General features: G+C 43.2%; 1 protein-coding gene across 1 annotated transcript in view; it reads right to left on the bottom strand.

The window, feature by feature from the left end:
* vwa8 (von Willebrand factor A domain containing 8) overlaps positions 1-23,609 on the bottom strand; it is a 74,024-nt gene that overhangs the window by 4,670 nt on the left and 45,745 nt on the right. Inside the window, exons 30-42 of the mRNA XM_069712073.1 lie at positions 22,213-22,332; positions 21,802-21,866; positions 21,599-21,724; positions 21,408-21,517; positions 20,669-20,820; positions 19,824-20,028; positions 19,652-19,733; positions 19,082-19,286; positions 12,602-12,710; positions 10,372-10,528; positions 5,816-5,924; positions 1,993-2,118; positions 1,194-1,352 (exon numbers count right to left, since the gene is read on the bottom strand). Of these exons, the coding sequence (XP_069568174.1) occupies positions 1,194-1,352; positions 1,993-2,118; positions 5,816-5,924; positions 10,372-10,528; positions 12,602-12,710; positions 19,082-19,286; positions 19,652-19,733; positions 19,824-20,028; positions 20,669-20,820; positions 21,408-21,517; positions 21,599-21,724; positions 21,802-21,866; positions 22,213-22,332 (1,725 nt within the window). The remainder of the gene's footprint in view (positions 1-1,193; positions 1,353-1,992; positions 2,119-5,815; positions 5,925-10,371; positions 10,529-12,601; positions 12,711-19,081; positions 19,287-19,651; positions 19,734-19,823; positions 20,029-20,668; positions 20,821-21,407; positions 21,518-21,598; positions 21,725-21,801; positions 21,867-22,212; positions 22,333-23,609) is intronic.

The raw sequence follows: 23,609 nt of genomic DNA, 5'->3' as shown, positions 1-23,609 counted from the left end.
TTTATGTTCTTCAGCGACCAAGAACTCCTTAAATTCAATTTAAAATATGAAACATATCTAAAACGAGTAAATTAAAGCTTTTACGCAGCACTGACATGTAAGTTTACTGATCCATTTCTGGCTTGTGAATGAAGGTTTGAAGGGTGTAAATAAATAAATAGAACAGGAAACTATAAAGTGGCAGTTGTTGCATCAAGCCACCCCTGTTCTCACAGGCAGACAGACAGACAGACAGAGAAGACAGAGAAGACACACACACACACACACACACACACACACACACACACACACACACACACACACACACACACACACACACACACACACACACACACACACACACACACACACACACACACATACATAGTGGTGGTCCAGGGGCACACAGTGAAGGTATGTGTTATCAGATGCACTTTTATGTAAGGAGTTTTATGCAAAGAGGGCAGTTAGGCTGACATGTGGTGTGGACTGCTGAAATGTGTGTGTGTGTGTGTGTGTGTGTGTGTGAGAGATAAGTGATCAGTATTATGTTGAATGTCACTTAGGGGCCAAGAAGTCTGTCTCCCTCTGCCCCCTCTCTCTTTTCAATGATTGGTGTTAAGATTGACTCCATATTTTCCATGAAATGTGTTGCCGGTGTGAACTCTTTCTCACCAGTAACAATGTGGACAAAACACAGCACAGTGTGCTCTACATGGCAAAGTCGTCAGCCTGAGGACCTTTGTAAGCACTTTGACCTCAATGTGTTTTTATTCAAAAGACCACCAGGGGGGAAAGTGAAAGTTTATTGACCCAGGAATCCTGCAAATAAAGTCTCAAGTGTGGGAAATGAAATTCACCTCAGAAAGAAAAGGCTTAGTTGGTTAGTATTATTTATTTTATGGCTATTTGACACTTGTTACTGTGAAACTGGTTCACAATCATGTTGCAGCTCAAGCACATATCTGAATCTATACAGAAAGTAAAGTAAGTAAAACTAGTGAAATTTCATCTAAAGGCCCAATTTAATTAATTAAGCTTATATGATATTTATGTCCTTGTGAAATCAGATTTTTGTACTTGACATACAATGCATACTGTTATCTATCACCTGATACCGTGATGAAAAGTCCCTTTGATGATAGTGGTACGTATAGGCGCGACACTCAAAGCTTGTATCGTCTGTAACACGGTGTCTACTGAGACGCTCTCACCTTGAACCTGTGCTCATAGCTCTCCAGCGCCTCCATCACCATACACACGGCCTCCATGGAGCGCTCCAGGCGTCCGTCCACGCCGTTGAAGCGGTACATGCTGCCCGACACGTCGGCGAGCACCCGCAGACGTTTGGGCTTCTGCTGAGGGCTGCCCAGCTGTAAACACGTAAAAACAAAACATTCAAGGAAAATCAGCAGGTAGTGACAATTTAATTAAAATGAAATACTTACTCTGGATGGTGTTTTGTTGATTTTGGTGTAGCTTTCTCAAAATAACATTTGAACACAGGGCCAGGATTTCAAAACTGGCTGCAATTATTTCAAAGTAGACCTTCAGGCCCGACCAAAAATATGCAACACGGATCAGGAAAAGTTAGACAAACATGGCATGCATATTATGGTTGGTGTGTGTTTGTGTGATTAGTGTGGGAACTATCTCTGTGCTGTGTGTGTGTATGAAGTCATTCAGGCATACAAGACAGTACAAGAAATGACTGGAAACTGTGTGTGAGCTTGAGCAGAAACAGGGTGTAATAATAATCTCACACACATCACTGGAATGTAGCGCCTGACAGATAAAAGTCAAAAATTATGCGTGCGAGGCCGCGAGTGTGTGTGCGCGTTTGGAGGTGTGCCTGATGAAAATAAAGAACATTTCACCGTGGTTTAAATATATGGAGCAACACACACACACACACACACACACACACACACACACACACACACACACACACACACACACACACACACACACACACACACACACACACACACACACACACACACACACACACACCTCTGGGTCCAGCTCTCCCCTGCGTTTATAGATAGCCTTCTCTCCAGTTAGTCCATCGATGATTTTAGCATCATCCAGCTCTCCCAGAGCCTGGTTCTTCAACCATTGCCGCTCTTTCCCTTTTGCCTGAAAAACAGAGACACACACACACACACACACACACACACACACACACACACACACACACACACACACACACACACACACACACACACACACACACACACAGTGTGAGTACATGCTATGTACGAGTCAACAGAATACCATACTTCAAAATCTGTCTGGGGCAATGATTTCCATTCTGCTCTGAGGAGCTTTCAGAGCTGGGAAAGTTGGGAAACAAAGCTAAACAATTAACCCCGACCGTTGACACATTCAGACTACAAGCAAGCTTTACAGTAGATACAGTATGATCATAGTATAAAAGAGCTCATCCAACATCACTCTCTCCTGTCGTCTGGTTTCAGAGGAAGGACACCAATCCGTCGCTCTCCACCCACTTTGGGTCCCACATGATGAGTGCTGAGCTTTATTTCTAAGTGTTGAGATTTTTCTTTACGTAATAGATGACGTGCACATACAAAAGAACAAAGATTAGCCAACACGAGACACAGGTCTTATGACTTCACATCGATAAGCGTCAATAGTTTCTGTAGATATACAGTTGTGTACTTGTTAACACAATGTACACTTTTCTTTTAATGCACAGTTCAAACAAGGAGACTTGTATGTGTTGTATAAGTTATATTTAGAGCTTTGTTCCCCATAAAACTAAAGTGAAGATGTTTCCATGCAAGAACAACCAGGAACAATCTGCAACAGTGTTCCCTCCATATTTTCCATTGCTTGTGTGTATGTCGTATTGAGGATGACATCATGTGGCGTCGCCATATTGAGGGGGGTCCAGATAAGAGCTTGTACTGGCAGTGGAAAATGTGCTTTAGTCATGCTGCAGAATGAATTTAAGTCTGGATGATATTCAGCACTAAATAATCTAAACATCTTCAGATCTCTAAATCTTGTGTACGGTACAGAACTGTGCACATTACAGCAGAGGCTGATTTTGTTGCCTTACTGCAAAAACATTTTACTCTTGCTGGACAATAAAGATCTGAATTACACTGGGATACAAAATAAGAGCTCTGCACATTTTTCAAGCCTCCACAAAATCCCCCCAAAGAACCGAGTTGGACTTGGACTAAAAACGCTCATCGTAAGTAGAAGGTTAATCATGAAGCTTCCTGAACGTGCTCTCAGCTGCTCAGCTGCAAAGTAAAAAGAAAAGATGGTGTAATGTGGTTTTAATGGTGCAGTTTGAAGTGTTGAAAAGGAACACACCTTTATGTGTAGCGCTGTGTGCGAACAGCCTGTGTAAATAAATGAATCAGGTTAGAGTGTGAGTCATGGATTAGAAAATAAATGTCTTCCTAAAAGTAAATAGTGAGAAATCTGGACTCGTCTAAGTGAAATCATCTGAGCAGGCACATCTAATCACACTGATTACAAAGCTTATAACAAAGCTGCTCAGCATTGTTATTTCATAACTTGGAGTAAGGAATGAAAAAATAAATGATCCCGGGCAGTGTAGGAGCAATAAAACCTGATTTATTGTTGCTGAAAATCGATTGTTGTGAGAGACCCGAGACATTTCTATTGCAAAGCTGTTCATCCGGGACACCAAAAGGTGTGAAGCTGCAAGGACCATGTCTTCTGTTGAAAGACAACATGTTCTCTTTTTCTTCATAAAGTAATTACATGTTGCACAAGGACAGTCACAGTCACATAAAACAAAAAAGATGACTGCCTAATAAACTCGTTGTTATTACACACCCCAGAAGTAGATATTAAATTCTCACCTGTAATTTCAGTATGTTTACGTCAAAATAAACAGAAATGTGTTTGAGATATGGTACTTTAATGTACAGTATCTCAACCTTTCCTCTTACGGCATCTCTGCATGACCGCCATCTGTACAGGTCAAGACCCTCGGAAGCTCTTCTAAATATTGTCAGAGTCATTTGTCTGGTTAATAAAGTTCCTCGTGCCTTAAAGTCTACATAAATATGAACTGTTCAGTAAATCTGGGACCGGTTCAGAGTAGTTTCCTACTCTGAGACTGTTTGACAATACAGGTCCAGGTGTTTATATCTGGCAAGGCGCTCCATTGTTGGGGGATAAATGGAGAGGGCTTTCCCTCAGGGAGACTCCAGCAGACTCCAACAATACACTATCAGTTTATTGACAGCTTGGCAGCTATGGTTAAGTGTGCATGTATGTGTGTGTGTGTGTGTGTGTGTGTGTGTGTGTGTGTGTGTGTGTGTGTGTGTGTGTGTGTGTGTGTGTGTGTGTGTGTGTGTGTGAGACTCCTTAAATCACTCTTCAGGTATGGTAAAAAAAACAACATGACTTCACGGCGTCTCGTCTGCAGGGATTGGTATAATCTCCATCATTATTACAGTGAGAAAAAAGCCCCAGGCTACGAGGACAAATATAAACAATACCCAACATTCTGGTTCAAAGCCAGGCTGCACACACCTGGATGGAAAACACAAACACAAACACACACACACACACACACACACACACACACACACACACACACACACACACACACACACACACACACACACACACACACACACACACACACACACACACTCACAAACACCGACCCACCACAACACATACAAACAGCGCTTCACACCTGGACAGGAGGATAATAGAGAAGGCTCAGTGTCACTGCTCTGTAATCATGGTGGCATGCTGCAGGACTTTCCTCATACACACACATTTTCCTCACACACACACGCACGCACACACCAGTGACGTTCATGCTGATACGCTCAAACAAAGGGAGGAAAGTGCAAACCAAAATAATGAAATGGAGACAATATGACATTCTGTTCCACCACTCCCGACGTGTTTAATCCTCATTCACTCCAGCCAATCAGAGAGCTCCTGGGGGACAGCGACCCCTCCTTCCTGTCCCGATACCATGTGTGGGGTTGCATGAGGTCAACCCATTGTCATCTACTGACTTTTGTTTTCTGTAACTTTACGATAAAAGCTACTTTATCAAAATCCACAGTTTGCATGAACCATGCTAAAAATCTGGATTCCACTGGACACGAGTCCATGACATCACATCTGTGACGCAGTTTTGTATTGTCCTCTGCATGGCTTCATACCTCACCAGGAGCGAAGCGTTTCGTCTGTTTGATTTTGTTGACGCTGTTGATTTTCACTTCTCTTTGACTTTTGTCACAAGGTGTTTTTATTTTGACCGCTGACCTGAAGCTCTAATGTTGTTCCTGTGTCTGACTTCCTGCTCGGCCGATCTGCTCTGGGCAGCTTCATGCTTCTTCTATCAAAAAAAAAATACATTGTATGTATTTTTAGAGGAGGTGTGACAGACTTCTGGGACGCTCTCGAAACGCACTGCGGCTCTCTCATCAGAATTGTCTGGAATGGCGGCGATCAGCTCCGGCAGTCGTGTCGCAGCCAGAACGAGACACAGCCGGCCGTGAGCTGCTCAGATGAACTGACCTGACCGAAGCAGACTGTTGTTCAAACCAGAGAAGAAAACAACATCTTGGCTTTGAATATTTAAGCCATTTAAATGTGACGGGGATGAGCAATATCATGTGTTGACAAAGTGAAATCCTAATCATATGATGGTACTGTGGTTTCATCTTGGGTCCACTGACTACCTGCTGATCATAGCTGCAGGAGGAAGCATTCAAGATAATGCAACATTCATCAAAACAAGGAGGCTTGTGTAAGACAAAGTGCTGAATGTGATGCCACGTGGAGGGAAGCTGACCTGCAAACTGTCCAAGATGATGCGCAGCGACTGAACCTGTCTCCTCACAGCCGTGGAGAAGCGCTCGTACGTAGCAGCATCGTACTCGCTCATATCAATCTCCTTCAGCCTGGCAAAAACACAGAGGGAGAAGAGACACATTGTGTTTTAGCCATAACTTCACTCTGCAAGCAAAGCACACGTTCCGTTCAAGCACAAAGTACGTTGGATTTGTTGTGACTTTCTGCTTTCTGGAGCTGTATCAGAGTTTGCAGACCTCGGTTTTCATAATGGTACAAACCAGGTGAGTGAAAGCAGCACAAGCACACAAAACATACAATCCACTTCCACCAGATCAATGTGGTTTAAAAACTCTTGAATCTGTAGACATGTGGATTTCATGTCCCCGGGAATAAACTAGTCCACCATGTCATTTAAAACGGTGCCAACCAGGGGCAAATTTGCAGGGACAAATTTGCTCAATTAATAAACAGAAGTTATAATTTGATTGAAAAATAAAGGTGTACATTGAGCAATGAATGTGAACAATGCCTGAAATCTATGAAGAAAAGAAGCAAGACGTTGTTTTGAAGAAGTAGCTACAAATAATAAATAGTGAGCTAAAAGTAGTAATAACTAAAAGTAGCTAATTAACAAAATTGTTAGCTAAAACAAATAAATAGCTAACTGGAAGTAATAATGGATTCAATGTTTGGCAAAAAGTGATAAATGGATAGAAACATTTAAATAATGGATGACTTGTGAAAATATAACATTTTGCCCTTCACATTTAAATGAATTAGGTTGACAAAATATACGGAACATCTGTCAGTGTGACACAACACAGTTCAACAACACCACAAACGCCCGTTTAAATAAATGAACACCTCTTTTAATCAAACTGGACTCATTGCCGGGCTTTTGTATTATACTTTCTGCTCCACCTGTCGGTGGATGTATTGTTGTGGCTGATCGGTCTATTCATGTCATAAATTCTGTTCAAATCAAATTGACACGTTTGAAAGCTGATAGGGGGATTTGATGTCGGCACATTTGGAGCTCATCGACATGTGTTTGTGGGTACGAATCTTCTACAGTCCTCAGGACACCTTTAAATGTCACTTTGTTAGTTTAAGTGATGCAGTTCAAAGTGTTTCACTGTTATCATGTGAACTTGAACATCCTCCTTCTTGGAAATTAAACTTTTAACTTAGCTTTAAAGATTCCAAGTTTTGTGCAAATCATCAAACTCTACTACAAGCATCATCATCTTCTTCCGTCATCTCAATGCCTGTTATTTTTAATTCAAAATCAAGTAAATCTATGGATGCTAGGCTACTACTCTCTGAATGCAGCAGGGCAGAATAATAACACGTTTTTATTTTACAAATTTGCTCGTACTTCCTCTTGTGCGGTAGGTAAAGAAAGAAAGTGTGAAAAAAGGGACATGACATGTTTTAATGAGCCCGGGACAAACTGACACAGAGGTCAGTGTTGTTAAATATGGAGCACTCTGTGTGTGTGTGTGTGTGTGTGTGTGTGTGTGTGTGTGTGTGTGTGTGTGTGTGTGTGTGTGTGTGTGTGTGTGTGTGTGTGTGTGTGTGTGTGTGTGTGTGTGTGGTTATTCGCTCCAAAGCACACCTGTGGACTTGACAAGACAGGTGGTCTGAGACTCCCAAGCCCAGTTTCTCAGTATAATCCCACTGTGCAGGTACTTTAGTATCACTTACACAGAACCCTCCTCGGGTGTGGTAGGGGTCCTACCTCCACCATGTTTGCACAAACTGATGTGTGTGTGTGTGTGTGTGTGTGTGTGTGTGTGTGTGTGTGTGTGTGTGTGTGTGTGTGTGTGTGTGTGTGTGTGTGTGTGTGTGTGTGTGTGTGTGTGTGTGTGTGTGTGTGTGTGTGCTGGAGAGAGGTGGGTGAAATCTCTGCCAGGTGTTTGAAACTTTTGGTAACAACCAGACCGTAACCATCACAGAGATACAGAACAGTGACTTCAGAACACAGGCGGAGGATGACAGAGAGCCTGTATGGCCTTATGTGTCACAGCTTGCAACAAATGTGTGTGTGTGTGTGTGTGTGTGTGTGTGTGTGTGTGTGTGTGTGTGTGTGTGTGTGTGTGTGTGTGTGTGTGTGTGTGTGTGTGTGTGTGTGTGTGTGTGTGTAAGCAGGTTCAGAAGAATATATTGTGTAGCCTGCACTGGCATCAGCCATGCAATCAAAAGATTGCACGCACAAACTCACTCAGAGGACTTTATGACAGCAGCCAGTGTCTGTATGAAACCACATTTGAGTGATTGATTAAATTGTAGATTAGGTCCTCTTTTGAATATTTAGCACACATAGTATGTTTCAATGTGTTTATTTCATTTTACAATGATTGGCCTTGATTGTGGCGTCTCACACACATTATATATCCGGTTATTTTTGACCTGCACACAAGCCTCTCTGTCTGTTCCTCTGCATTCACGTGATGTTCTCTGAATGTGAAAAAGCCCACAAAACGGTGCATAGCGGAGTGGCTTCCTCCACACATTCCTACGTGTGTATATATATATGTGTGTCTAAGGATGCATGAAAGTGGATGTGGTCAGTGGCCGTAGCTATTTCCCTTAAATTCCTGAACTTTGACTTAAACAGGACGGAGCGAGTGAGTGAGTGAGTGACAAACAGAAAGAAAGAGTCTGCTTTGGCTCAATAAGGTGGAGGCATGAAGTTTCACACACACACACACACACACACACACACACACACACACACACACACACACACACACACACACACACACACACACACACACACACACACACACACACACACACACACACACACACACACACACACACACACACACACACACACACACCACAAAAACAAGAACGTAGGCCGACACTCCCCACAGCTAAACACACTGGACACATAGCAGCCTTGCATCCACAGCTATGGCTCCTCCTCTCAGGCCACAGACACTGATGAAGAAGCTCGTTTTCTACTCAGATCTTTTCTTTTAAGATATTCTTTTCTAAATTATGAGGCATTTAATTAGAGAAGCAGAACGAGTGCTTTGTTTGTTACTGTGGCTTTGCACGTCTGTCAAACATCTCAGAGTCCCACAAGAGTCAGACTTGCAGCTCACTGTGGTCGTCTTGCTATTAACTGGCATCTCTGTTCTCATATTCTAAGAAAAGCATGAAATATGGTTCACACTGAGCAATAACAACATGTTTATTGCTGAAGCACGCGTTCCATTTTTTGTGTGTTTGTTACTCTGACATTTAGGAAGCTTATGAATTCACAGCTGAAGGAAACTCACCTCCATTCTTGTGTTTGTTTGTATGTTGTTAAACTGAACCACAGAATTAGTTACAGTCTTAAAATCCCATATTGCTCAACACATCTGATCACACAGCACATTCCTCACTATGGAATCAGAATATAGCAAAGAACGACGAGTGAAAGTTCGATAAACAGGATCACAAACTGTTGTGGAACATCTTTTCTGTTGTGGAGTCAATTTAGAGTTTCTAGGTGAAATAAACAGCCTTTTCTGACATCCAAAATAAGAAAGTACACGTTTGTAAAGACACAACTAGAAACATATTCAGAGAAGTGTGTGTTTGTGTATCTGAGTGTGTGCACGATCACGTGGATATTTCATGTTTCAGGCATACCTAAAGCCTGTTTTTGCTTGTGTGTGTGTGTGTCACATACTCAAGAGTTTCTGCAGGGATTATAGTTTGATTGATGTTGAACCTTAAGATAAGTAAACAAAGGAGACAGAGTGAATAGAAAGATATGGAAGCAGCCCGACAGTCGCTCTGTGGTATGAAGAGAAAAAAAATAGCATTCGGTAGGTATTTCTGTGTTCTCACCTGTTGTACTAAAAAACACGCAAGCAGGAGTGACAGCTACTTAGAAACAGAGAATCAGCATGTCGCTACAGGATATTCTCAGGGCTCAGTGAGGCACTGATGGACGGGCAGGAGGCGGGGAGAGGACAGTTACAAAAACACAGGGAGTGAAATGGGGAAAGACAGAGGGAAGAAGAGAAGAGACAAAACAAGAGGAGATTAAGAGAGAGAGGTTGTCCTGTTGGTGTGAAAGCAGCCAGTGAAGGAACATGAAGGAAAGAGGGATGTGGAGGGGTGGAGGTGGGGTGGAGGTGGGGTAGGGGCGTGAGGGAGAAAAGAGAACAAGACTGTTTGAAGCGAAAGCGAACAGAGACGGCCTTCATGGTGGAGCTAGTGAAAGGGATGCCCTCTCAACCCTCCTCTCTGAAGTGAATGTATGTACACACACACACACACACACACACACACACACACACACACACACACACACACACACACACACACACACACACACACACACACACACACACACACACACACACACAGAACTTCAGTTCTGGGTATTTTCCGAGGTGGAAAAAGACAGCAAGTCCAAAACATGTGCACACCTCACCGAAGTTTCCCACCTGTGGAGTCGACTCAGCTGTGATGTTATAAGTTAAAGATCGAGCATGTTTTTCTAAACCGAACAGGCATTTTCAGAGTGTATTTCATGCTTCCTACCTTTCTTTGAAGGCTTTCTCAGCCATGTCCCGAGCTGCTCTGCGGACCTCTTCTGGGACAGCATCTTTCTCAGCCTGGGAAACCTGGTGGACCTTGTGCCCTGCATCCAGGCGATAGGGGCCCCCTTTACCACCCAGACCTGCAGTGTCTCTGCCGCCTGCAGAGAAACCAACCAAAGTCTTATGGAGGCACTAAAAATGTTCTAATTATGACTTGGAAACAATTATTTTACTCAAAGTTTCTCAAAACTACGTCTGGATTCATTTTACTGCAATAACACACACACCATTAATGTTGAACCACTGATCTGTGCAGTCATAAACCCAAAGATACTATATATTTTTATGGTAAAAGACTTATGATAAAGGCAGTTAAATTTCTGTAGATGAACTGATGGATTAACCGACTGATTGGGTGAGTTCTATTTCAACTGCGCCTGACTTCGTCTGACTTGATGGTCGGCGAGATCTGCCGGTGACTGCAGGAGGAGTATAAAAAAAGCTGCTGTCAGGTCGGACACGTTCAACTTCGGGTGCCATGCGTGAATTCAAAACCACGGCTGACCTCCCTGTGTTTGCCTTTCATTTTCAAATCAGTTCAACTCCATTGTATATATATATATATATATATATATAGCTAAATAGCACCAAATAACAACAGAAGTCACCTCAGGGCTCTGAAGACAGTGAGGTCCTCACAAACGGATCTTCCAACGATACAGATCATCCTATCATCATCAATGAGCAACATGCCAACACATTGAAATCCATCCAAGCTGTGGAACAGCAGCTGGTAGTTCATATAGGTCTGTGTGGAAAACCTGCAGCTGCTCTGTGGTTTGTATTTGAAGAATATGAGCGTTAACCTCGATATTTCAGTGTTGTGCTGAACCTGTACACAATGTTTATTCACCCAAACATGTTGTTCTGTAACGTTTTCAGACCAGACACAGTTGGTCTGACACATGCAATGAAATATTGGCATGTTTAATAGAAACATGGGCAGAGTGATGGGTTACAGTGGGGAAAGTCACATGGAACACCTGCTGGAGAGAAAATATTTTTCATTTCTTTCTGTTAATGAAAACTATAGACTTAAGAAAAATATGAGAAAAATAATAAATACAATTTGGATCATTGTTATATTTCCACCGTTAGCATTTACAATGGATGTGGAGGGTGATCAGAGCGACATGATGTTAATGACTACTAACACTAGTCACTGTTAGTGACTGTGCAAGGCGATTGTTAGGGAAATTTAATGAGTTTTTAGAGTGGGCTAAATTCAGGGATTAAGTTCACACAGCATCTCCTTGGTTAAAGGAAAGAGTGGCGTTTTTTGTAGGTGAAGAGGAAACTCCCTCTGTGTTAGATAAGCCATTTAAGAGTCTCGGGAGATGGTACACGAGTGAGATGAGTGATGTTGAGCGAAGAGACGTTACTGAAGGTGTAGAAAGAATCGAGAAGTCAGGACTTCCGGGAGAGCTTAACAGTGGTGTTTACAGTTTGAGACGTGTTGCTGCCATTAAATTCAAAATGAGCATATATTCTTCATAAAACAAAATTTCTCTATTTCAACATTTGATGTTTTTGTCTATTTGGTCTATTTTCCATTAAATATTAGTTTACATGATTTGAAAATCATTGTATTCTGTTTTTATCTACAATTTATACAGCGTCACAACAGTTTTAGAAACGGGGTTGTGCAATGACAAACTGCTAAACTGTACAGTGTGTCTGGTGACCAGATGTAAAACCTGAGCAGCAGAAGGAGCAGATCGATAAATTGGGAGCGATAACAACAGTAGATTACTGCTCTGAAGGTCTTAGATTAGAATTAAACACCACAGCATGCGTGTCGATCAAACTTCATACCAATCAGGACAAAGTAGTGTCTTCACAGAGGAGGTTCTTCTCCTCTCCCAAGTCAAGTGCACCCATTGTTTCACCGCTTTGATTACCCTTCCTCAAATTCACATGCATAGATTCTGGCAGCAGCCGTGTGCAGTTTTTACTACCAGCTTCACAGATAGAGGATCAGTGCCTTGCCTAAGGGCAGCAAAGCAGTTGCTGCGAGTATGCAGCACACCACTGCACAAATACACACCTCCTCACATCACGCCATCAGTCATAGTAATGTCTGTGTAAAATGTCATCACAGATTCAATCAGCATTTGACGGATAGATGGAGGTACTGCTTGTTGCTGACTCAGTAAAAGAACAGCTGTTACCTGTGCCTCCTGCCCACTGGTTTCCTCCCACATGAGGAGCGTTGTTGAGGTCGATCTTGCCATGTTTGGGGTCGGAGACATCCAGGCCGCTGTCCCTCTGGATGGTGATCTGAAGGGACAACAAACATTCAGCATGTAAAGTGCCGTGGACACATCGCCGGTCCATCACAGGGCCAACACAGAAAGACGGACAGAAACAGATCACATTCAAACCTACGAGAAATTTAGAATCACCAATTAACCTGCCATGCATGTTTTTGGACGGTGGGAGGAGCTCAGCTTTGTAAATAAATGTTACTGAACATGAGTAGCTCTTTCATTTTGTCAAAGTAGCTCTCAATGGAAAACAAAAGCTTGGTGACCCCTGATTTAAACTATTTGAGGAATCTAGTGTTATCAGAAAAGATGCGGTAATTCGACAATAACGGTGTTAAACTAGTACCTGGGAAAGGTTAAAAAGCAAACACAATGGGTGGGAAATGAGACAGTCATCACACTTTGCCATTAAAAGAGATTTATGAACTCTTTTTCTTTCCCAAGCTCACACAACTTCTCTTGAAGCCTCCTTGTTGCACCCTGATGTATTGAATTAGTATGCAAGAGCCATCAGAAAGCCCAAAGACTCTGCTACCTACCAAACAGTCAAAGCACTGACAGAACTAAAGGAGGTTTTTATCTCTAAGGTCTGAGGTCTTCATGGGATGGACAGAATGGGCTCTGTCTTTCTCTGCAGGGGAGGGATGGAGAGGGGAGGAGAGGAGGAGGCGCAGAGAGGTTTGGATGTTTAGGTCCAATCTCAATGGCACCATCAGAGCCAAAATCAGCATCCTGGCTCTCGTCGTGAGGCAGGGCGGCCGGCCAGAGTCTGGCAGGCATGACGGAGCGAGAGAGAAAGGGGCAGTTCAGTGGGAGACTAAGTGTATCCCCTGTGGTTCAGCTGCATTCTTACAAACTGCAGGAATCTGAATGGTATCTGTGGGGGATGAGGTTTTCTCGTAAACTGTGGACAGCTGTGAGTGCTGCTTTTGATTTTTCATTGGTCTGTTATGGTCTGAGCAGTTGGACAGAGACTTATCAGGACGGAGCAGCAGTTCAGTAGAGGAGGATCCCTCCCCTCCCCTCCCTTCTCTGTACTAACCCACCGTCCACACCTCCAACTGACACAGAGCAGCTCCGAGCTCAGCCCGTTCTCACACCTACATGAAGCTGCTGGGTCAGCACAGCTCTCTATATTTAGTTCAGATTAGGAGCTTTGGTCTGATACACTCCATGTCAGATTACACAGACAAGATAATACTCACTGTGTGAAGGAACACATACAGGCAGCCTACAATCCTGTTACCCATTAAAAACATTTGGTGCATCATGAAATGAAAAATACAACAAGGGAGACAGACCCTAAACTGTTGAGCAGCTGAAATCCTACTTCAGGCAAAAATGGGACATTTCACTTCTGAAACTCTCCTCGGTTCCCAAACGTTGAGAGTGTTGTAAAAAGAAGAGGTGATGCAGCACAGTGGTAAACATGCCCCTGTGCCAACTTTTAGGAGACGTGCTGCTGGCATCAAATTCAGAACGAGCATATATTTTTTTAATAAAACAATGACATTTCTCATTTTCAACATTTGATATGTTGTCTTTGGTCTATTTTCAATTAAATATGGGTTTACGTGATTTGCAAATCATTGCATTCTGTTTTTATTCCAACTCACAAATACTGTCGGTATCTAAACCACAGGATCTAAATACGCAGCATGTGGAAGAACCAGTGTCCTACAAATATCCACAGACTCAGACTGATGCACAGACGCAGCAGATCACATCTGAAGTCCAGTTGAGTTGGCTGCTGACATCAAAGAGCCACATGAGAAAAATCTTTACTGGCCATTCCTAACAGGACAGTGAGGCCAGTGGGGACAGTGAGGACAGTGGGGACAGTGAGGACAGTGGGGACAGTGAGGACAGTGGGAGGAGCTGCTTTGGTGATCAGTAGTGTCTCAAATGATGCTCATTATACAACAAGTAGTTCCAACCCAGAGATCTGATTGGTCGACTGAACATTTGAAACGTGCTCAAATCAACATGACATCACACGCTGCTCATCTCTAGAAATATCCCTCCGCCTCCTCACTGCGAATATATACCTGGAATTGAATTTCATATAACAAGCAATATAATGTTGTTTTTATTTGTTATAGGCCTATTAAATGTGACCCATTATGCGATATTGGGTCTCTTCTTTGTCGCTCCGATCACCCGTATCATAACACCATGGATAGTCGTACACTTAAAATCCTCGCGGCGGTTAGCTTGACTGGTTTGGTTTTAACCAAGCGGTTACCAGCAGTGACGTCACCCGTTGGTTTGTGAACGGCCGATATGAAGCCTCGAGTTCAGAATTTGGCCGACGCCATCTTGCTACTCCGAGTGGTTTGGAGCGGGTAGTGTTGCTATGTCGTTGCTAAGGGTCGGACTACTTCCTGGAGTAGTAAACATTGCATACATTACATTTGCTTCTACTGACGCAACTGATTGTTTCCAGTTGTTAGTCATAACCCATGTATTGCCATGGACACGGAGATCGCATTGACAAAAAGTTGAATATTTTGAGAGCGAATTGCCCGACAGTATGAACACATTCAGATTACATATTTGATTTAGTTGGTAACTTGTTGTGTAATCAAAATATTAGAGAGGGTGCGCTTTAACGTCATTCTTGGTGCGACAGCAACGCGGTCAGGACCGAGGCGCTTGCGTTAATTTAAACTCACTAACATCCCAAGCGTCTCATGAAGCTGTAAACCATCGGAGCAATGGAGAGCTGTGATACACAGAGAGACAAGCAGAGAGACCTTGGTGCCATAGCTCTGTGGTGAGGTAAAGGGTCAAAGGTCGGAGCCCTTTGCATCACCACAGCTCACCTCCACGAGCTCACCTCCACCATGTGACTGCTCTCCCATTACAGACTAATGCACAAGTGTCTGTGCATGTGTCCTACACCACATACAGCGAAACACCGCAAGAGAACACGAGCTGTGGCGCACACATGCCTGTTGGGAGAAGAGGTGAGCACCTGATGCACAGGAATGTGACTTCAAAGGCTGAGCTGTACCGGCGAGACACATCAGAGTGTTTATGAATGTGATTTTGATCTCTCGATAAACACAGCACACGCGTCTGACAACACAGCACCACCTCCATCAGGCCGGGCATCCGCTGCACCCTGCTGTGCATCTCTGAAATCTGTTCATCTGAGCTGTCAGGACATCCTCAGCACCAGCCTGTTTCAGTAATCCACCCCTGTCATCACGCTGTATATAGACAAAACTCTCCTGCTGCTGACAGCATAACCCATGAATGCATCTTCATGCTGGTAATGGACTCTACTCTGGTTCTGTCAAATCCAGTAAGCGGGTGACTAATGTTCCACTTTGGACTGAAGAAAAATGATGAGTGATGCGTTACAACATGCGTCCATTTTGGGCTCCGAGGGGCCACACTCGACTCAGGTTCCTGGTCTGGAGATATGAGTCATTTGTGATGACTTGTGTGTGTCACATTTCGGTGTCCCAACTTCTCAATATTTTGTAATGATGATTTTTTTTGATGGCTTTAAATTAAAGGATTTAAAAAAAAAAATGCTTCATCTATGTTTTAATTTCTGATATTGTATTTTGTATTTCCTATTATGTCTAGGAAGAATTTGGAAAATTGCATTCTAACAAATTCTATATAAATGTAATATTATTATTATTATTATTATTATTATTATCTAAACTGCAAAGGGGCTTCAACTGTGAGTCATGTGACATAAATGGGAAGAATGAATGGGACTTTTGGCCTCTCTCCTCCCACAGCTCTATTACAATCTGATGAGAGTTGGTGAGCTGTTTGGTCACTGTCAGTTAAAATTGGTCAAACCACACACAGAGCTGTTTGAGAAAAATAAGAGTTCCAACTTTTTAAATTAAAAAATGTCAGACTTCCCTGCTCCAAACAAAAGCCAATATTATGTCCACCAGTGACGTCACAGACAACGTGAAAATGCCTTTTAAACCCCAGAGGCGTTTGTTGCTGTGTTGTCGTAGCGCCTGGTCACGGTGGTAATAATCTCACGAGGGCACCTCAACCCTGAGACACAGAAATGGAAGAAGAGGAGTGCGAGGGCGGTGCAGTGGAGAAAACATGAGTTTTATGACTGTGGGAATCAATGTCTTCACCCCTCCCTCCACTCCTTCTTTTGTTTTTTCACCCAGTGTCTCTCCGTCTCTCATCTGCGGTCCACGCCTTGTCTTGTAGGATTAATAGCCTCATAAATTTCTGATTCTGTCTTTAGACGCCTAAAGAGTGATTTAGGAGTGATGCTATGTGTGTGTGTGTGTGTGTGTGTGTGTGTGTGTGTGTGTGTGTGTGTGTGTGTGTGTGTGTGTGTGTGTGTGTGTGTGTGTGTGTGTGTGTGTGCCTGTACATGACTGTTTGAACATGGGTATGAGTGATTCACAGCCTGTATTGTTGTGTATTTTTGAATGTGTTTGTGAAAGTGCGTGGAAACTAAAATGTAGTAATTTGGACTTGAATCATTACAAACTGTGTGATGATGTAACAAGGCCTGTTATTTGTTCAGTCCTGTCAACTCAATTCAGTTTTATTTCTACAGTCCATTATGACACAAATTTGCCTCAACATCCCTCACAATCTGTACTCCATCAACACCCTCTGTCCTTCGATTAATCTGTATAAGAACTTCCCCAAAAGTCTTGAAGTGGTTATGAATATGAGGAATCTGGGGAGAGATGCCTCTTCCAGGACAGACAGACATGCAAAAGATGTTGTGTTATAAAAATGTAATTTGCTTCTTTCAAGGTTACTGTTAACAACTGTTGTTTGAACATGACAGCAGAAGTCTGCAAGGCACTTCTGCAGATGATTTGAACTTTTAAGAAGTAAGCATGCATATATAAACGTATGAGTGAAGTGATGAGGTATCTTCAGAGAGGAAAAAGCGGGGAAATAATGGCAGGTGACCAAACATACCACTAAACAAAAACAAAAAACCAGACACAGAGTTATTAAGACAAACAAGTTGTACAATTCAGTGTCAGACTGAGCTGCTCTCATTGTGGTTACTTGGATACTGTGGTTACCTGCTGACACTACTTGGCACCAGATAGATGATGACTGATGTCTCCTGACCTACTATCATTGAAGACCCGACTGTCTCACACACTCCCACCACATGATCTTTGCTAATTAAACCTGTTAATCACCCCTGACATACGTAAGTAAAACTGTTAGCAGAAAGATTTCCTCGTTTTTTTTTTTATACGTTGGTCAAAAGCATGATTGTTACATGCTTTCAGTGTGTAATAAAAACAAGGTATTTGGCAAGGCTTGTATATGTGAAATGAGCAAACAGGTAAACTCGTATGGAGCTGTCGTGTGTAAACAGTTTGGTAAAGCAGCAGATATACAGACAGTCTTTTAGGCTGTAGTATGTTTAAATACAGTAGAGCCACTGTTGTTTGCAGAGAGCTAACACAGAGCACAGCGAGAGTCTGTGGAAGTCTGACCTACAGTGGACTCAAGGTGCCCCATCAAACAAGACATGACTGCAGAGGAATCTAGGCCAGAGAGAGGCGCTGTGTGTTTTGCAGGTGTGCAGGTGTATGGGAGTGTGTGTCTGTTAATGACTAAAATATATTTTAAACCCAGTCGTAATAGTCATGTAATATCTTATGCAGCAGCCAGTGTAAAAAACAGTAAAAGTGATGGCTTTTCTTTCCCAAATAAGTTAACAAAACTCTACTTATGTACTATTTCACATTTAAGAATCTCTAAATCATGTTTGGATGTTGAGAGAGAAGTGAATCATCCGGCTGGATGATAACTCTCCTTGGTTTTTCTAATTTCAGCACGTTACGTCTTCTGTCTCAGTGCATTGTGAACTAAACACAGATGTGCAGATAATGCCTGCTGCATCTAGAAGGCCACGCAATCTGAAGAATGTCACTGTCTGTGTGTGTGTGTGTGTGTGTGTGTGTGTGTGTGTGTGTGTGTGTGTGTGTGTGTGTGTGTGTGTGTGTGTGTGTGTGTGTGTGTGTGTGTGTGTGTGTGTGTGTGTGTGTGTGTGTGTGTGGGCACCTTAACAATGCTGTCTCAGTGCTGCGGTCTGAATGTTCTGACCCACGCTGAGGGTCAAACCTATTGCATCATCAGCACAATGTCCATTCATTCATTCACACCCACCCTCGTTGCAGGGTCATAAATCATGGACTGGAAAATATTACGATTACCATGAAATCAGGAATGTTTCCACAGCTAATATATTTTTGAGTGGGGCAAGTACACAGAGGGGCATCCAGTTTAGATTCTGTTGACAGGAGTTACTTTTAAAGTAGCACTGCCCCACAGTGGTGTTAAGAGGAACTGCAGGTTGAGAGCATTTAAATTATTCCTTTTGAAACCGAGTTGTGATATTACCTGTACGGGTCTGCCATCCTCTCCCCCGATCATATTCCTCCACTCCATCAGTGAGCGCTGCAGGGTGTCCAGTCCTGTCTCCCAGAGCCGGATGTACCCGCCCATATCCACCGTGACCACGCCCCCGGAACCGAGAGCAGCCATTAGCACATCGGACTCTGACACCTTGGACAACCAGCTGGTGTACGGTGACACAGTCATTGACCTGCCGATAAAAACATGGAGGAAAGTCATCAGAGGGGCAACGATGTGCATTTCTATTCTTACACTGATAAACTGGGCCTAGGGTTAAGTTGTCATAAAACACACACGAGGAGGACAACCTTTGATTTAGATGGACAGGTAAAAAGAACTGGTTTACACATTTTACTGGTATTGATGGTTAAGCATTCTAATTCATCAAAAGTCAGTTTCAAATGATTATTCTGCAAGTTTAATCACAATAGTGAAAAATACAGGAAGATTTCTTTAGTTCTTGGTGCAGTTTTGTCTTTGACCACAAGGTGGTGGTAGAGGATGTAAAATCCTGTTCTAAAGAATCGCACAGGGAGAAAACACACTGCTGTTTACCTTGGGACAGGAATGTATTTGACGCTCTTGGCGGACAGATCAGTCACCTCCAAGTACGCTGCAGTCAGTGGAGGTGTGACATCTGAGTGACAAAGAAAACCGCGTTTACACACAAAATACAGTCCTCTGTCATGATGTAAACAAAACTCATTTATATAATCTGAACTCTGACCTTTGGGGTAGACCTCTTTCAGAGGCACCCTGTTGGGTGGGAGGGCTCGGACCACCTGATTGGCTGAGAGCAGACTGACACAATTCTCCCGTTTGGGAGAGCCGCTCCTAAGCCCACCTCTGAGGAACATGTGAGACCCGCTCTCGGTGCTCTTCATCTCTGATAGGTCGATGGGCCTCTTAAAGCTGTACACCTCATTAGGGGACTGGTCAAGAAAAGACATCAAGTGGAAAATGTCCCCACTTCAGCATCAGTCAAACAGCAGTGTAGCCTCGTTATAAGCACATTCATATTTATCAGTTTAGCTTGAGCACCCGCATCAGAGAACCTCATTCAAGCCAGCTCTCGGCTTTCATTCATGTTCTCCACCCACTTGATTGCTTTTCATGCATACATTAGGCCGAGAGAAAGGAACTACAGTTCTGCCACTTCACTGCCTGTTTATTAGAGAAGACCCACATATTAATATCTGCTCAGGACTCGACTTTGACCAGTAAATGAAAATCCATTTTACCACAGCGCAAAAGAGTTCAACACTCACCTACCTCGCTGCTCCATGAAGGTGGGCGAGAAAAACGTTAAACTTGGTGGCTTTAACTTACGGAGGAAAATATTGAAGCTTGGATAACCTCACTTAAACTTCTACTGAACTGCAGATGTCTCATATTTTGCCTAATATTCTGTGCACATAATGGTGTCCTCCCTTTGAACAGAGGAGATACTATCAGCGGACATCTGAAACTCATCGTTGCCTAATGCAGCTTTAATGTCACAGGATTGGTCCATTTTAAAAACACGCTCAAAGTGGACCCACACTTTTTCACCACACCCTCTGATGATCTCACCATGAGGTCTGGGAAGCCCACAACCACCCGTGCAAAGGAGCCGGTGTCAGTCAGAACCCGGTTTGGAGACGTGATCTTCTGGTCCAGAGCCGCACTGAGGTTCTCATTGGGGAGCTGCTCACATGATAGCATCTGGGGTTCAGACACATCGGCTGGGAAGATGGGAGCACAGAAGGTTCAGTAAGGAACAGAGAAAAAAAACAAGAAAAAAAATATATACAATAAAGATGTCAATGTACCAGACTGTCGTGCATCTTTCATGTAAGGGATCAAATAAGACTGTCTCCAATATCAGTGACATCACTGCAGAACCCCAGTTAGGAGCTCATATATTACTCCTTTAGATTACAATTAAGTAATTGCGCCTCCCTTTGAAATTGCTATATTCATGACTTATGACCCTTATGGACTGATTCAGTTGCATCATAACTCATGACTTCACATTTTGCTCTCACTACCTTTGACATGGAGTAACATGAATGTTTGGTATTGATTGATACATGCACGGTTCCTTTGATTTCTGGTTTGACTCGAGGCCAGCTGACAGATGAAGTAGGACGTCAGATGGCTGACCGGGGCGTCGTTTATTTCTCTGAATGTCTGTCTGAATGGTTTGGTAATGGTGCTGACATCATGTCTTTCACAGGTGAAACAAAGCAGCAGGATAGAACATAAAAACCCTGCCAAGTGTTGTGAGCCGTGTCCATATATAACGCACATATATATATACCACAAATACCTGAGCTGGCTCCATGGCCTGAGCTGACTGAGTCCTCGCTGATGCTGTGGAGCTGACACACCCCAGAGTCTTCAGCAGCCATGTGCATTGGCTTGGTCAGCAGGAACTTCCTATTTAGTCAAACATAAAGTTTGTGACATTATAATTCCACCCAAAGAGACTTCGGGAGAGATTTGAGATCCGTCACTTACTTGTTGGTGTTGTTCTCCAGCAGCAGCCAGCGGTCCTCTGCCACCAGGAAGACAGACTTCAGGTTGATGGGAAGGGAGATGGAGTGAACCCGGCCCTCCAGCACATCCAGCACATCCAGCTGGTTGCTGCGCACACAAACACAGAGATCAGCGATCGACCCCACAGTGTGACTGAAACTGTAGTTTAGATCTGAGCAGCTCACCCGTTCTCCTTGTAGAAGAGAAGCCAGTTTTTGTGGGCAAAGTCTCGACACATTTTATGTCCTCCCTGCAAACAACAACGAGTGCACACAACACGTTAACTTCCAGCACTGCTTTGGAATGATCTGTTGCAGTGTTTTCCATAGGTTGAGAATTTACTTTATCTTTAATGAAACTGCTGCTCTACCTTGGCAGGATGCCCAAGTAAAGTATATTTATGGGAAACACTGTGTAGAGTAAATATTCTTCAATATGTAGATATACCAGATATGTAAAGTGTAAATGTTTACCAGTCCGTGTGTAAAACGGACAAACAAGACACGTCTTGAATGAACAGAGAGGAAGATTCCTGAGTGTTTGTGAGACACGGGCCGATTTCCTTTTTTTCCTCCGAAGACAGTGAAAGCTCTCACCTGCTGCTCCTTACTGCTCCACCAGTTTGAAGCTCTGGTGGCAGGCTGGTCACCATCTGGGGACAGTAAGAGTCTCCGCACGGCGCCTGTGACCATGTCCAAATGGATCACTGTGTTACTCTGACAGAGAGACACATGGGACAGACAGAGAGATGAATGAAGGCTGCAGAATACAACTGAACAAGCTGTTACAACATTTAAATGGGCTCGTACCTCCAGAAAATACACATTGATATAGTGTGTTCATCATTATGTTACAAACAACACATGAACGACGACTGAATGACATACAGCATACAGAGGGTATAGAATAGATAATAACAGCACATTTGAGATGTGAGGCTTCAGTGCATTCTAACATCATTTGAACAGTTTTGGAAATATCTTAAGCTCGTTAAACCAAACAGGTGATGGTGCCAGTGTCTCCCTTTGTTTATTTATATGAGCGACTTCTCTGCACTTTCTCATGACATCAGAATATAACATCAGGACTCTTGTTAAGTACAAAGCGTTTAGCGTTTTTATCACTGCCATAGTGTTAGAGTGTGCACGGTTGTAGAGGCCTGGTTGTGGCATGGATAACATTCTTCTATCACTTTTTTAAATCATATGGGGACAGCGACTCGTTCACCTTGTGGATCTGATGTCCTGCTAAATAAAATCAATGTGAACACTGCACTCAGAGTTAATTCAATTCAAAGACAAACATATCTTCTGTATCACAGTCTGAGCTTGTGTGCAGGATATCTCTCAGTGTGTGTGTGTGTGTGTGTGTGTGTGTGTTGGATGAACTGTGCAAAAGGCTTTCGTTGGTGACGCACAAAGCTTCATCTTCAATTGAGTTTTATGAGAAGGAGCCACGGGGGAGCTGGCCCAGGCCCCGGCTACCCTGCTTCACACTAATGGTTTCCTTATGGCCTCCCATTCCTGACATACACTGCTATACTGAGGACCGGTGGAGCTATTCAGAGAGGGCAAACCCCATTTCCTGGTTGTAAACATATACTGCCATTCGAGGGACGAGGTACATGGGAGAGCACGTGTGCACGTCCTGTATGTGGATGTGTCCTCTCAGATTGTGTGTACGTGAGTGATGTATGTGTATCTGTGTTTGTTTTTACATGTCAGTGAATGCAGCATTTTCATGTCTGTAAATGCATTCTTTGGTATTTGCATGAAATGCAGTAATGTGTGAATGCCTAATGTAAGTGGCCGTCTGTGTGTGTGTGTGTGTGTGTGTGTGTGTGTGTGTGTGTGTGTGTGTGTGTGTGTGTGTGTGTGTGTGTGTGTGTGTGTGTGTGTGTGTGTGTGATGGTTTGCCTGGAAGGCCAATGACCTGCCTATGAACTTCATGTTGTCTGGACCTCTTCATTTTCAGGCAGACGTAACATGATCCA

The sequence above is a fragment of the Brachyistius frenatus genome, unplaced genomic scaffold (genome assembly GCF_029030835.1).
Source record: "Brachyistius frenatus isolate BFR_SWC_R1_liver_20210118 unplaced genomic scaffold, ASM2903083v1 Contig_106, whole genome shotgun sequence".
Taxonomy (NCBI): Eukaryota; Metazoa; Chordata; class Actinopteri; family Embiotocidae; genus Brachyistius; species Brachyistius frenatus.
The sequence above is the reverse complement of the archived record's forward strand: the minus strand, read 5'-3'. Positions and strand labels throughout refer to the sequence as shown.